Here is a 14,916-nt window from a genome sequence, read left to right as displayed (position 1 = left end):
ACTTCTCCCTAGAGGACATATAAATGAAATGGCTTACAAACATATGAAAAGATGCTCAACATTGCTAGCTATTAGGGAAATGCAAATCAAAACCACAATGAGATACCATCTCACACCTGTTAGAATGGCTATAATCAACAGGACAAGTAATAACAAACATTGGAGAGGATGCGGAGAAAAAGGAGCCCTCATACACTGTTAGTGGGACTGCAAATTGGTAAAGCCACTATGGAAAACAATATGGAGGTTCCTCAAAAAACTAAGAATTGATCTATCATATGATCCAGCAATCCCTCTCCTGGGTATTTATCCTAAAGACTTGAAAACCCATATCCAAAAAGATATTTGCACACCGATGTTCATAGCAGCACTATTCACAGTGGCAAGGACATGGAAGCAACTGAAGTGTCCTACAATAAATGATTGGCTAAAGAAGCTGTGGTATGTAATTACAATGGAATATTACTCAGCCATAAGAATAGATGAAATACTGCCATTTGTGACAACCTGGATGGACCTCGAGATAATCATGCTAAGCGAAATAAGCCAGACCGAAAAAGTAGAAAATCACATGATATCACTTATATGTGGGATATAAACCTAAAAGCAACAAATGAACAGGACAAACAGAGAGTCAGGGACATTGGCAATGGACTAGTGGTTACCAGAAGGTAGGGGATGGGAGAGAAGGGGAGAGGTAGACGGGATAAAGGGGGTCAAATATAGGGGGTAGTGGTAGGGTGAAGTGGATAAAGGAGATCAAATATGTGGTAGCTGAAGGAAACTGGACTTTGGGTGATAATCACACAATAGAATATATAGATGTCAAATTATAATGTACACCTGAAAATTCTATAATTGTATTAACCAATATTATCCCAATAAACTTAATAAAAAATAAAAATAAATAAAATAAAATAAAACCTAACCAAAAAACAAAAAAAGAAAGAAAAAAACCCTATCAGTGAGTGGCAAGTGACAATTAAGCTGCATCTGCTGGCAGGCTTTATAGTGGAAAGTGAGTTGATGTACTTCAATTGTACAGCTGCAGCTGGTGGCAGGCTTTAAGTCCAAATCCGACACTTATTTTAGTCCATGTGTGGTCCACCCATTATTTTATTTACCACTTCCGTCCGTGCCTTTTCCTCCACGCTGTGCACTGTCTCAGTCACAGTTTTTGGTAAGCCCACCAGCTAACCCTTGCCAAATGAGTAAAAAACAAACGTCACTGGAAAGCTTCTTTGAAAAGGAAGAAAGACCCAATGATGAGACAGCAGAAGACTCTAAGACTGCCAACAAAAAGAAAGCTGCATTTAAAAGAAATACTGAGTCCTACTTAAATTACGGGTTCATTGCAACAGGTGATTCACATTCTCCAAGCCCGCTTTGTATAATATGGGGCAACCAGCTATCCAACAAAGCCATGAAACATTCAAAATTGCTTCGCCACATGGAGACCAAGAACCCTGCATTAAAACACAAGGCTTTAGAGTTTTTCAAAAGAAAAAAAAAACGTGAACACGAAGAACAGAAGCAATTATTGAAGGCCACCACTTCGTCAAACGTCTCTACACTGAGAGCATCATTCTTAGTGTCTAACCGCATTGCTAAAGCTAAGAAGCCCTTTACTATTGGTGAAGAGTTGATCCTGCATGCTGCTAAGGACATTCGTTGTGAACTTTTAGGAGAGGCTGCAGTTCCAAAGGTGGCATATTTTCCTCTTTCAGCTAGCACCATAACTAGATGAATTGATGAAATAGCAGAGGATATTGAGGCACAACTGTTAGGATTAGTGAGTCACTGAGGTACACAATCCAGGTTGAGGAGGCTACTGATGTTGAAAACAAAGCAACAATACTTGTTTTTGTGTGATCTGTTTTTCAGGAGGATGTGCATGAGGATCTCATGTGCACTTTTGTTGCAATCCAACACCACAGCTACAGAACTATTCAAGTCTTTGAATGATTACATATCAGGAAAACTTTGTTAATGGCCAGCACTGACTTCCCCACCGCTGTGCTTGGAATCACTCTGTGTATGATGTGCACCCCCAGAGTTCCACAGAAGAGTGAGGATGCTCTTGCCTTGTCAGTTCCTGCCTGAAGGTCCGTACCACAGGGGACATGGGGCATTGGCCTCAGGTTGGTGAGGTTGGAGTTGGGGAACACTACAGAAAATATGGAAGGGAAAGATCAAGATTCCAGGACCTCAGTCCAGAGGCTCTTATACCCTGACTGGTGACAGGAAGTTACCCAAGTGGCAAAACCCGCCAGGGAGCTTATCTGAGGGCAGCCCTGGGCCCAAGTTTCATCATCAGCTCTTTTTATTTTTAGCCTATGCCACCTCTCAGAGTAACCAGTTCTATTAATGTCCATGCAGCTCGGTGCCTGGGCCCAGGGCAGAAGCGAGCAGCTAAAAAGGACTCTGTTAGGCCTTGTGCTGGGCAATTTGCTGCACTTGATTAGCAGTTGTCTGCCTCGAGCTATCTGGAGCCCTTTGCCTCTATCCTCCCCCATACTCACCATCAAGTGATGGTGAGTTTTACCCAGTAAATATTGAATTAACCTCCCTCTTTTTCCCTTGGTTTAGGCCCTTTCATCTTAATTAGCCCATAATACTGACATACCTTTAGTTTCCCTTTTAACTTCTGGGAGGAAGTGCTGTGAGAAATTCTTCATCAGCTCTTACAACAAGCCATTTCCACTAATAAAAAAGAAAGATTTCTATTACTGCTAATGTATAGATTTCATAATTCTGCCTTCTTTTTTTAAAAAAAGTTTTCTTTTTCAATTATAGTTGACATTCAATATTATATTAGTTTCAAGCGTACAGCGTGCTGGTGACATATTTATATAACTTATGAAGTGATCTTCCTGATAAGTCTAGTATCCACTTAACATCATACAAAATTATTATGATATTTTTGACTATATTATATTTCCTATGCTGTACTTTATATTCCCATGACTATTTCATAATTGCCGATTTATATTTTGTAATCCTTCCAACTTTTTCACCCAGGCCTCCAAAGCCCCTCCTATTTGGCAACCATCAGTTTCTTCTCTGTACCTATGAGTCTGTTTCTGTTTTGTTTGTTCATTTATTTCATTCTTTAGATTCCACACATAAGTGAAATTATATGGTATTTGTCTTTCTCTGTCTGACTTATTTCACTTAGCATAATACCTTCTAGGTTCATCCATGTGTTGCAAATGGTAGGATTTCATTCTGTTTTATGGCCAAGTAATACTTCCTTGTATACAAGTACCACTTCTTCTTTATCCATTTGTCTATTGATAGACACTTAGATTTCCTCCATACCTTGGTTATGGAATGAACATATGGAGGCATATGTCTTTTCAAATTAGTGTTTTGCATTTCTTTGTTTAAATACCCAGAAGTGGAATTGCTGGGTCCTTCTTTGTCTCTTGTTATAGCCTTTGTTTTAAAGTTTATTTTATCTGGTATAAGTATTGCTACACTAGCTTTTGTTTGCTTCTTTCCATCTTCATGAAATATTATTTTCCATCCCTTTACCTTTAGTTGTGTGTGTCTTTCAATCTGAAGGGAGTCTCTTGTAGGCAGCATATGTAAAGATTTTATTTTCTTATTTATTCAACATCCTATATCCTTCGATTGGAACATTTAATCCATTTACATTTAAATATTTACATATGTAGATATATAGTTATTGCCATGTTATTATTCATATTTTTTTATCTTTTTCTCCTTTTTCTTCTTAAAGAAGTCTCTTTAATATGTCTGGTTAGTAGTAATGAACTCCTTTAGCTTTTTCTTGTCTGGATAGAAAAGTGAAAACTTTTAACCGACACCATTAACAAAGTTAAAATACAGATTAACGGGTTAGATTAAATAGGTACAATACACGATAGAATTAATATTCATACTGTATAAAAAGCACATAGAAAGCACTAAGAAACATTCAAAATTCAATAAGAAAATGGATAAAGGACCTGAGTCAATTCATGGGAATGGAAATATAGGTGGTATATAGACTTATGAAAAGCTATGTAACTATACTAATTAAAAAATGAAAATTAAACAACAATGCAGTAGCATTTTTGCCTAATTGTTTTGCAAAAATTTAAATAGGTTAACAGTACCCTCTTAAGGCTAGAGTATGGGAAAATGGGCAGTGACACGCTGTCATGAAGGTGAAAATTGTTACAACCGCATTAGAAGAACAAGTTTGCATTCTCTATCAATATTTAAATTGTCTGCACCCTATGACCCAGAGGTTACATTTCTAGGACTCTAAGCTACAGAAGTAGCACAAGTGCATAACAACATGTGTGCAGCAGCACTCATCGCAGCACTATTTGATAGCAAAAATGTAGAAATAACCAACTGTTTTTCAATAAGAAAATGGTTCAACGAATTATGGCACATACTGTGCAACTTGTAAAATGAATGAAGGAGATCTGCTATCATGAAAAGAGAACCAAGAACTAATGTTTAGTAAAATACAAAATTGTTTTTTAATACATATACAAAACACAAAAATTGTTTCTTGTATGTATTACAGTAGTCCTCAACCTTTTTGGCACCAGGGACTGGTTTCATGGAAGACAACTTTTTCACAGACTGGTGTGGCGAGGGGATGGTTTCAGGATGATTCAAGTGCATGACATTTATTGTGTACATTATTTCTATTATTATTATATTGTAATATATAATGGAATAGTTATACAACTCACCATAATGCAGAATCAGTGGGGCCCTGAGCTTGTTTTCCTGCAACTAGACAGTCCCATCTGGGGATGATGGGAGACAGTGACACCCAAAAGGTGTTGCTTATGTCCAGTCTACTCCGTAATCTCGTTTTGGTTGCTGTCACTGCAGAAAATCCTGCTTCCCAAAGATAGGATGTTGGAAATGGAAGCAGGCTTTTCAGTGCTTTTGTGGCAATCAGGATATTCCACCTTGTCTTTAACCTAGAACGTAGGGAGATTTAAAGTTGTCTCAAACATAATTTAAGGCCACCGTCATTTGTGATCTCAAGTAGTTGATCCTCTTCTAGCATGGACAAAGCTGATTCACCTGGCTTATTCACAAATGGGTCATGGATCCATTCCTTTCCAGGTCGGGGTATCTTTTGTGCTTGGGAGTAATGTTCAACCTCTTTTGAAAGCAGATATAGATGGTGATGTACCAGCTGGGAGAAAGAAGGCCCTGGCTCAGTCTCTTTCAAAATCTCTGCTACTCTTTGAAACATGTCAAAAATCCCAATGTTCACTCGTCGCCCCCATAATTCCTGTTTGGCTTTGAATGCAGCCACTTTATCTGCTGACTTAAACATAGTTGTCGTTCTCTCCTGAAGTGACAGATTGAGTTGGTTAAGCAGGTTGAATATGTCACACGAGTAAGCAAGTTTTGCGACCCATTCTGTGTCACTGAAATGTGCTGCCAGTGGTGACTGTTTTTCTAAAAGAAATCTCTGGAGCAGGTCCCATAACTCAAAAATGCTGGCCAGCGATCTACCTGTAGAAAGCCCTCTTACTTCTGTATATAAGAGAAGACGCGTGTGCTCTGTGTCCATCTCACAGTGGTACATGAACAGACATGAGTTAAGGGCATGTACTTTAATGTGGCTGATAATTTTAATCGCATCCTATAAAACATTGTTAGGTTCAGGTGACATTTTTCTGGCTAACCAGCATTTCTCTATGGATGACACAGTGTGTAGACTCACATTCAGAAGCGACCTCTTTGACCTGAATAGTGAAACCAGAAAACTGTCCCATTATGGCGACCTCTCCGTCCGTGCATGTACGGACACAAAATGACCAGTTCACTTTTCCTGTGGCAAAATGTGAAGAAAAGTATTAGGCCTTACTTCATAGGACTGTTGCCCTGAGATAAGGGCTTCAACATGCCAACTCCCTTGCCTTTCACTTAGCGCTTAAGAAATGAAGCATTCAAAACTTTAGTGTATTTGCCCAAAATCTGCCAGAGGGGGCAGCTTCTCCCTACTCTGAGAGTTATTTTTATACTTCACCCAGCGAGCTTGTTCCTTATTACCCTTATACAGATGATGGAGCTGAAGCAGAGAGAGGTTAGGTAACTTGCCCAAGGTCACACAGCTAGTAAACAGCATAGTTGGGATTTGAACCCCCAAATTCAAACTCTTAATTGGTATTGTTTCCATTGTTCACCAATGTATTCTCATTGCCTGTCATATAGGAGGTCCGTCCAAGAAATGCTTGAATAAAAGAAAGAATGAGTAAACGAATAAAGATAGTGTAAATAACAAAGTCGTTTGTGGGAGCAGTGGGAAGAAAAGATACAGCCACAGGCTGAGACAGAGATCGAGTTTAGGAGTCAGAGAAGTTGAAAGCAAATAGTCCAAGGGGTAAGGAAGATGCCAGGGGAAGTGGCGGGTAATGAAAAGTAAAGTGGCAGGGGCAAGGGGAGCTCAGAAAGGCAAATGACCAATAACTCTGTAGCCAATAAAGGAAAATATAGAACAGACCATTGGATTTGGCCAGGAGCTGGCCCCTGGGGACCTTAGAGTAGTTTCCAGCAAGTGCTGGGGAACCCAGATTGCATGAGCTTGAGGAGGGAATCAGTGGTAGAAAGACCATACAGGGAGATTTTGGGAAGGGGTAGTAATTAGGTTAAGTAAGGATTTTTGTCAAGATGTGGTGATTAGGCCCTGCTTGAAGGCAAGAGGTAACAAATCTTTGGAGAATGAGAAGTCAAACCAGCCCTTACCAAAACAAAGAGTCTGCTGTATAGTAGTGGACCACACCACGGCCAACTACATGAAATGTAAACATAGACAAAGTATGTTAGTTTGCTGTGAAGGGAATGAAGGCCAGGAGAGCAGTACTTGGTAAGAATTCTTTCCTGAGAGATGTCTGCTAACCCCAGACATGAGATAGAAAAGTCTGGTATGTGGGAGTATGGTGACTTGATTTAAAGGCTACTAGTGAAAGAAAAGCAGATAAATAGCAGAGACATGAAGAGGAAAGAGGAACTATTTTCAAGAGTTCAAAAAGCACGAGAAAGCCAGAAAGAAGACAGGATAGTTAGTGAAAGCCATAGAGCTGTAATGAAAAAGAGAATTCTGTTAACTGATCAGAAGCCTGGTAGTTAAAATGGGCCTGACATTTGTGAGCAGTTGGGAAGAGGATTTGGCTGAGGAAGCCAAATAGTGAGCAATGGCCTAAAGAAGAGTCCTTTCAGAAGGAAAGTACAGGGATTCTGGAGGGGATTGTCAGCTAACTTGGCCTGAAGGAGCCTACAAGGGCCCAAATCCAAAAGGCCCTGCATCCATAGAGGAAGGGAGCTGAGCCTACTGCTCTCTTAGGTAGGGGATGGCAACAGGGCCAACAGACAGGACTGGGTGACCCGAGGAAAGGAGCACCTGGAAAGACAATGAAAGAATAGCAGTCACAGCATACCTAATAATTGCTTTCAACAACCATTTATTGAGTGTGTACTTCACACCAGGCATTGGTTATAGGCTCTTCCTGCTCTCCAGGAGTTTACATTTCAGTAAGCGATACACCTAAAGCACTCTATTACGCCAGGGAGCTGATGTTCTGTAGGGGAAACAGATGTAGAAAGGGCTCTGGGGATTTTAACATTGATACGTGCCAAAGAAATGCAATAAAGTGGTCTGTACATGCTCTAGTTAATACAGGGTCTGCTTTCCTCAAGGAAGTAAAGAAGAGAGGCTTCATGCTGAGGTCTTAGGATTTGGTTTAAGCTGAATAAACTCATAAATCCACCAGATGGTTTCTTTTTTATATTGTCATCTTTGTCGTTTTACGAGAGATATTTTTCGAAGTCTATATTTATATAATTTCAGTTCTATTTAAATTATGCCAAAAAGGATCAATAAAATTCCCTGTTAGAAAAAAAAAATAAACAAATACCTTAAAAGGCATTCACCTGCCTGGGGAGCACATCCTAAGAGTGATCCTGTGGGGCCTGCACGCCCTCAACTTCTGGAGCACTGTGTGACTGAAATCATTTGTACTTCCTTAATACTAGTAAATCAGTTTTGAGAGCTTTTTCAATAGTATTTGCCTTGGAATAATTTTTTAATACTTTGTATGTATTTTTTAACATAACCTCTTTTCCGATTATAAAAGTAAGGCATACTCATTGTAGAAAAGTTTGGGGGAAAGTATATAGAAGATTTTTATGTCATCTTAAAATACCATTTATGAACTGGGGTGTATTACTGTCTATATAGAGAATGCAATATACAATAGATAAGATATAAATATATATTTATTGACATAATATAATATATTATGTTATAATTATAAACATAAATATATTTATATTATCTATAATATGTTATATATCAATAAATATATCATATATGATGTTATATTATAGATAAATTATATATAAGTAAATATATATTTATGTTTACAATTATAAATATATTTATATATTTAAATATGCAAATAAGGACCGTGATATGCCCTAGTTAATGAATAGTACTATATATAGAATATATAGTACTATATATGGAATATAGAATATATAGAATAAGCTAATAGGAAATCTCGTACTTCTTCAACCAAAGGATAGTCTAAGCAACCAGTCAACCCCATGCATTTAACTAGTAGGCTGAAAGTGGAGTATAATTACTCAGAGTTGACTTTAATGAGAACTGTGAACTAGGCAAAGTTTGTTTCCAGGTATTAACCCCATCTGCACCTAATGTTAGGCAGAATTTTTAGACGGCTTTCATGATCTCCACTCTATAGTGTTACCTCTTTTAAGAACCTCTCTTCTAAGTGTGGGTGAGACCTGTGATTTGTTTCTAGTCAATAGAATATGGCAAAGGTGATAACCGGCACTCTCATAATTAAGTTACATTACATAAGGCTTCATCTTAGCAGATTGGAGTGAGCAAGTCCCTGCTAACCCTGAAGAAGCAAACAGCCATGCTATGAACAGCTTTTGGAGAGGGCCACAAGCGCAGGTAGACCTGAAGGTGGCCTCCAGCCAGCAGACAGCCACAGGAAGTGAATTCTGCCAGCACCCTGAATGAGCTTGGAAGATGATTCTTTCCCAGTCAAACCTCCAGATGAAAACACATCCTGGCCAATATCTTGATTACAGTCTTGTGTGACTGAGCAAAGAATCCAGCTACACCACACCCAGACCCTGACTCGTGGCAACTGTGAAGTAATAAATGTGTTTATGTTGTTTTGAGCTGCCGAGTTTATGGTAATTTGTTACATAGAAAAAGAAAACTAACATATCAGCCCCCACCAGTCCTGCACTTTTTAGCACTGAAACCCATATAGGCATCTCCGTTTTCCAATAATATTTGTGTCAGAATGGAAATGGAGACCTCTAGTATTTTTTTTAATCCTTATTTCCCCATTAATTCCCACCAGGGTATCTCTCCAGACTGGCCTGAAATGCACCATGAATATTGCTATCTCTGGCTGCGTTTTTGTTTACACCATCCTTCTAACCCAGAATCCCTCCCCTTCTTCTTTGTGTCTTATCCATCTCATCCATGAAACTTTCTCAACTTCTAGACCATTGGACTATTTCTTCCATTGCACTTTTATTTGCATCACTTGTTTGTTCCTGATTCATATCATATACTGCCATGTGGCCTCTTCTTATTTTTCTGAAAATGTTATTGAATGTGTGTGTGTGTATATATATATATATATATATATATATATATATATATATATATTACAAAGAACATATAAAGGAGTATATAAAGTTATATGTATCTTTTGTCCTCAAAGAAATTATAAATTCATTGAAGTTCAAGATTCTACTTTGTGTATATCATACTGCTAGGAATACACAACTCCATATTTAAAAATTGTTACATGAAGTAGTCAGCCAAGCCTGGTTGGCCACTTACTGAGCCTCTCCATAGAGCCAGCCAGATTTGAGAGCATCCTTTCTTGGTATCCTAATCTCGCTGAGCTGCACTTCCCTTTACTGAAAAATGCCGACTACTGTAATTATTTTAAGGATTAAATGAGGCTAATGCGGGTGCCTGGCACGTCATAGGTGTTCAATAAATGTGAATTGAATCGGAATCTAGGTTGGCAAACCTCCCATGTGCAAAGGCTGCACAGACACAAGAGTGGGTGGAATTATCACAGGCGGGCCAATACTTCAAAGAGCTCAGTGAAACTGAAGAAGCATGTGCACACAAAAGGCCAGTTTAGGTAACCGTTTAAGCTTTAGTTTCCTTTCTAAGTAGATATATGTGGAATGCAAGGCCAGCAACCGACTTATAAATACTGATCAAGAGTGGGGAGAAATCTAAAGGAATGCGAGTAGGTCTTGCCAGGAAAAGAAGTTTGCTGCTTCCGAAATGTTTTGGTCTTAACCACTGGCAGGATTGATGGATTGCAGTTAGAAAAGCATTTTCTGTGCAGCCTGTCCAAACATCTGCTTCTGTACTTCTGTACAACTGTTGCTCAAATTCACTCTTCTTTTCGAAGAGCAAGAGAAAAAAAATCCAGCCAATCACCCTAAGCATCCTAACACCTTCCAAGTCTTTTAAAGGAGGGTCCTTAACATTTCCCCTTACCCCCTACCTGGGTTCAAACTTCAACTCCCAGGGTTCGACCAAATCCCTCCCCTTGCCCTGTGATCTAATGAATATGCAAATATCACATAATTGGCAGCCAATGGCGTGGGTTCTGGTCACATGGTGCCGGTGGTAGGTGAACGGACAGAAGTTGTGTGTGGGTGAACAGAGACAGCTCTCAGTCTGGGGCGAGCGCTTTAGTGAGCGTGGACAGATGCTTGGGCAGTAGTTTCTGCGGCAGGGGCGGCGGCAGTAGTGGTGGCTTAAGAGAGGAAGGGGGAGGGTCCAAGGGCTACACACACTCACACTTTCAAGTTCCCTTGGAGGGACAGGAGGTGGGGCTGCAGAAAGGGGAGACCAGGAGCAGTTCCATCCGTCCTGTCCCATCTTCTCCTCTCCTCTGGCTCCCTGCAGCTTGGCTCTGCGAGAGTTGAGGGTTCGGGTGGCAATACGCGGCATTGAGGGCAAGAGAGCCAGGAGAGCGGGGAGCGGACCCAGGGGTGCGGGGGAAGATGCCCATCTTGCTGTTCCTCATAGACACATCCGCCTCTATGAACCAGCGCACTGACCTGGGCACCTCCTATTTGGATATTGCCAAAGGCGCTGTGGAGTTATTCTTGAAGGTAAAGGGAGGGGAGAGGAGAGATGGGGAGAACTCCCAAGGGATGGGGGTGGATTTAGGTGTTTCTGTAACGTTTGTGTCGCCCCCTCCTCCCTTCTTCCCTTTGCGGCCCCCTCCGTCATCCCTCGTCCCGCAGCTGCGCGCCCGGGACCCGGCCAGCCGCGGAGACAGGTACATGCTGGTCACCTACGACGAACACCCATACTGCATCAAGGTAAAGGGGCCACCAAGGGGGTGGGAGGGGAAGGGAGCCAGTCTGCTGGGGCGGCTTCCCCTCTTTGCCCCCGTTAGAGAGGTCCTGTGTCGCCTGGTGGGGCATGAAGGGCGAGGAGGGGCACAGGGGGCGGGCAGAGCGGTGCGGTCCGCGGCTTCCGAGTCTCTGCGGCGCCCGGAGTCGGGGGTGGGGCAGCCCCGGGAAGAAACCGCAGGGAAGCCGGGCTGGTGGCGGCGGCGACCGCAACAACCTAGGAAGATGGCGGACATTTTGCTTTTGTATAAGCCAGAGAGGGAGACTGAGGGCGCTGCTGAGATGGAAAGGAGGGAGGGAAGGGAGGGGAGGGGAAGAGGACCGAGACCCGCCCCTTTGGGGCGCACCCCGCGTGGCTGCGGCCGGCGGAGGGGCAGGGCGAGCTGGCGACTCCGCCCCAGGTGCTCTAGGTCCGACGCGGGCTTCCCTGGAGCCCCAGCTTCTCCTCTGGCCCCTCCTTCCTCCCCCTCCCGCTCCCTGCTGCTTCTCCTTCCCCCCTCTTCCTCTCGCTCCCCTCCCCTTCCTGCTGAGAGCGTGGCAGCGCCAGCCACCGGCCTTCAAAGATTAGACTACTGCTTTTGCACTTTTGCGGTCTTTAACCCACCCCCTCCCAAAGGGAAATCTGTCGGCTGAGCAAGTCTCCCAACCCCCAGACTGGAGAAACTCTTCGTTTCTTCTCCGGAATTGGTCCGGCTAAACCCAGCTCTCGGTTACCTTAGCTACTGTTAGTGTTTCATTGGAGACATACAGAAGCTGCGACGGGGTGGGGCGGGGAGATGTCCCAGTTGGAACCCATAAGGGGCAGAGCTTTTTAGGGACCTGGCCTACCTATTTACATCATAAATTAGGATTGTTTTAGACATGTAGGGATTTATCCAGGGCAAAGAAAAGAAGGAAGTGGAGGACTCAACTGCGCGCAATTACAGTAATCAAATTGGATGATTTGATCCACAGGACTCTGACTTACAAGAGAAAAGTAGAGAGGAGGACTTCACCTCCGTGCGGTAGTTAATATATGTTACTAATGGCGAGGAGATAAAGAACCGCTTTGTCTGCAGTGACTCGATAAAATAGAACTCAGACTTAAATCAACCTGCATAAGAATCTTGCTTGCATATTGAACCTTAAAAAAATATTACCATAATCCTTGAGGTCTTTTGCTAGATGCCTTCTGTTTCTCAGAATTATCTTTATAGTGCTGGGGAGGCGCCGGCTGGATGTGTTGTAATTCGTTTCAGCCAAGTGAGGTATTTAAAAGAGTGGAACCTACCAAACTGAATAGTTGGCTAAAGAGAGTGTTCCTTCAGAGATAAAACCAAAGATGGAAAACATTAGGGGAAAAAAAGGAGGCTTTAATTTTGTAGCTAGTAGGTTCAGTGAACAGGTTGATTAGTAGGTTCTCCTTAAAACTGGTTTTGATATTTTATTTTCGGTTTTTGGTATTCTAGAAAAATGGAGCAAGAAGACATCTTTCAAAGTGCCATCATCTTTTTTAAAATGTCAGTTTCCCAAAAGGGTGTGACTGTTTCTTCCAACCTAGAAAGACAGATGTTTGTACATCCTAAGTCTGAAGGTCTACACCCTTTGAGTACTAATACAGATAAGAACCCACCATTTGTAGTGTGGCCATTTGAAGTACTCCTTAACTGAAGTAGTAAGAGAAAGATAAACTCTAAAGCACTGTGACTTTTTTTTAAAGGAATCACTTATTTAGCATTTTTCTGAATGCCGTGACTCATAATTTAAAAATGGGTTTTGAACAAACTCATACAGACAACAGAAAAATATTTTTATTAAAATATTGGTTTAAAAAAGAACAAAAGAAAGATAACTGGTTAATTTATCATAGTTTCCCCTTTGATAAACTACAATAAGAATAAGTAAAAACAAAATTGGTTTTGATTTATAAAACTTTCATGGCAATATTTACAGAATCTTTGGAAAGGAATAAGAAAGTCTCACCGTCCTCTTAACAACCATCGTTACATCTTTTTACCTAGCATCGTAATCACAGTGTCCATATTGCTTTGTATTCTGCTTGTTTCACCTATAGTGTCCCATTAATTATTACACACTGCCACATAGTCCCCACACTTAAAATTTTTAGTAACTGTGTCACTTATCTATGGTATTTTAGAGGCTCGAGATAGTTATATGAAAAGAGGGGGGAAATTGGATTTTGTTTTTAGTGAAAATATCATCTGTTAGCACTTTTTATCCTGCCATCTTATATACTACATTTTTTCCCCTAAAGTAGAAAACATTCTTCCAAGTTGAGTTTGATATTTTTTCCTTATGTATGGTATGAGAAGATACTTTCTGTAATTCCTTTAATTACTAATCATTAGTTATCTTCTTATTTAGTCTTATGCTTTTCCAAGGTTATTCAGGTTTTTTTTTTATTTTAATCTTACATGATGACTACATGTGCTAGGAAATGGTTAATGATCTTAATGATATTTTTGTTGTGTTGCTATCTACCTGAATTACTAATGATATGCCATAGTTTGGTAGCACTTTCTTTTTCTGCGTCTCTTTCAGCCACTCCCTCCTGCCTACTCCCAACCTTATTCTCAGCATGTGGTAACTATTTGTTCTTTTGCTGTTAGGATCTAGCCATTTTGGAAGGTCTGAAATTTTAGAACAGCTGGTGAATTTTTCTTAAAATTTAGTTGAGTCTTTCACTTGCTAATAGCTGGGAGCCATAAATGTCTGTTTTTTGTCACACTGATTATCAAATAGGTCTTTCTTTGATTGTCAGCAGACATCTTAGTTCCTACTTAAAATTTCACTCTTCATTAGCAGTCCGAAGTCCTTTCAGCAAAGTGATGTTAGATAGAGTTTGATTTGTAGCTTATTTTTCCGCAGAATAATGGGAAGTATATTTTTCAATTCCTCTATGGTTGGAGGGCCATTGTTCATCTCTTCTTAAAATAACTGCTTATTTCTCAGGTCTTCATTATATCCAACTTTAAACACTACAAAACAATTTTTTTTTCTACTAGAAGATTTTGTTCTATTGGTGTCATAATAGTCATAAGCTGTGTATTTGGTTGGGAGGTTTTTTTTTTTTCCGTAATAGGCATGGAAATATTCCCAGTATATCACTTACAAGCTCTGACAATAAATCTTGTTGTGAAAAGTTACTGTGACGAAACTTTTCACTAATGTATACTGTTGAGTATGTGAATATAGTATTTCACCTAAGACTTAGTAACTTACTGTACACTCCTTAGGACATGACTATGTGCTCTTTTAAAATTAGTCATACCTGTTACTAGTAGTCAGCTTTGCGTGCATGGAATTAAGTTTGATTTGGGGACCATATAAAAAGCATATGAAATGCAAGCATTTTGAGCTACATCTGTTTCAAGTGTTGCTTTGCAGACAAGTTTTATACATCATGTCACAAGTGTTAACATTACATTTATACAATGGTATCTTTAGTGTACACAGCTAGGATGAAACGCTAATATTTTAAAA

At 40.4% G+C, this 14,916-nt stretch overlaps 1 protein-coding gene across 6 annotated transcripts in view; it reads left to right on the top strand.

The window, feature by feature from the left end:
• Positions 1 to 10,716: 10,716 nt before the first annotated feature.
• LOC120612515 (integrator complex subunit 6-like) overlaps positions 10,717 to 14,916 on the top strand; it is a 61,743-nt gene continuing 57,543 nt past the window's right edge. For 5 of the 6 annotated variants that reach the window (XM_039875076.1, XM_039875066.1, XM_039875055.1 and 2 more), the window contains exons 1-2: positions 10,718 to 11,187; positions 11,323 to 11,400. In XM_039875076.1, coding sequence (XP_039731010.1) covers positions 11,077 to 11,187; positions 11,323 to 11,400 — 189 coding nt within the window. In that variant the 5' untranslated portion in view covers positions 10,718 to 11,076. Of the gene's footprint in view, positions 11,188 to 11,322; positions 11,401 to 14,916 lie in introns of all 6 variants that reach the window. The other variant, XM_039875050.1, reaches the window with a different exon arrangement.

Source organism: Pteropus medius, unplaced genomic scaffold (genome assembly GCF_902729225.1).
Source record: "Pteropus medius unplaced genomic scaffold, Ma_sr-lr_union100, whole genome shotgun sequence".
Classification (NCBI taxonomy): Eukaryota; Metazoa; Chordata; class Mammalia; order Chiroptera; family Pteropodidae; genus Pteropus; species Pteropus medius.
Note: the sequence above shows the minus strand (reverse complement) of the source record. Positions and strands in the feature narration are given on the sequence as shown.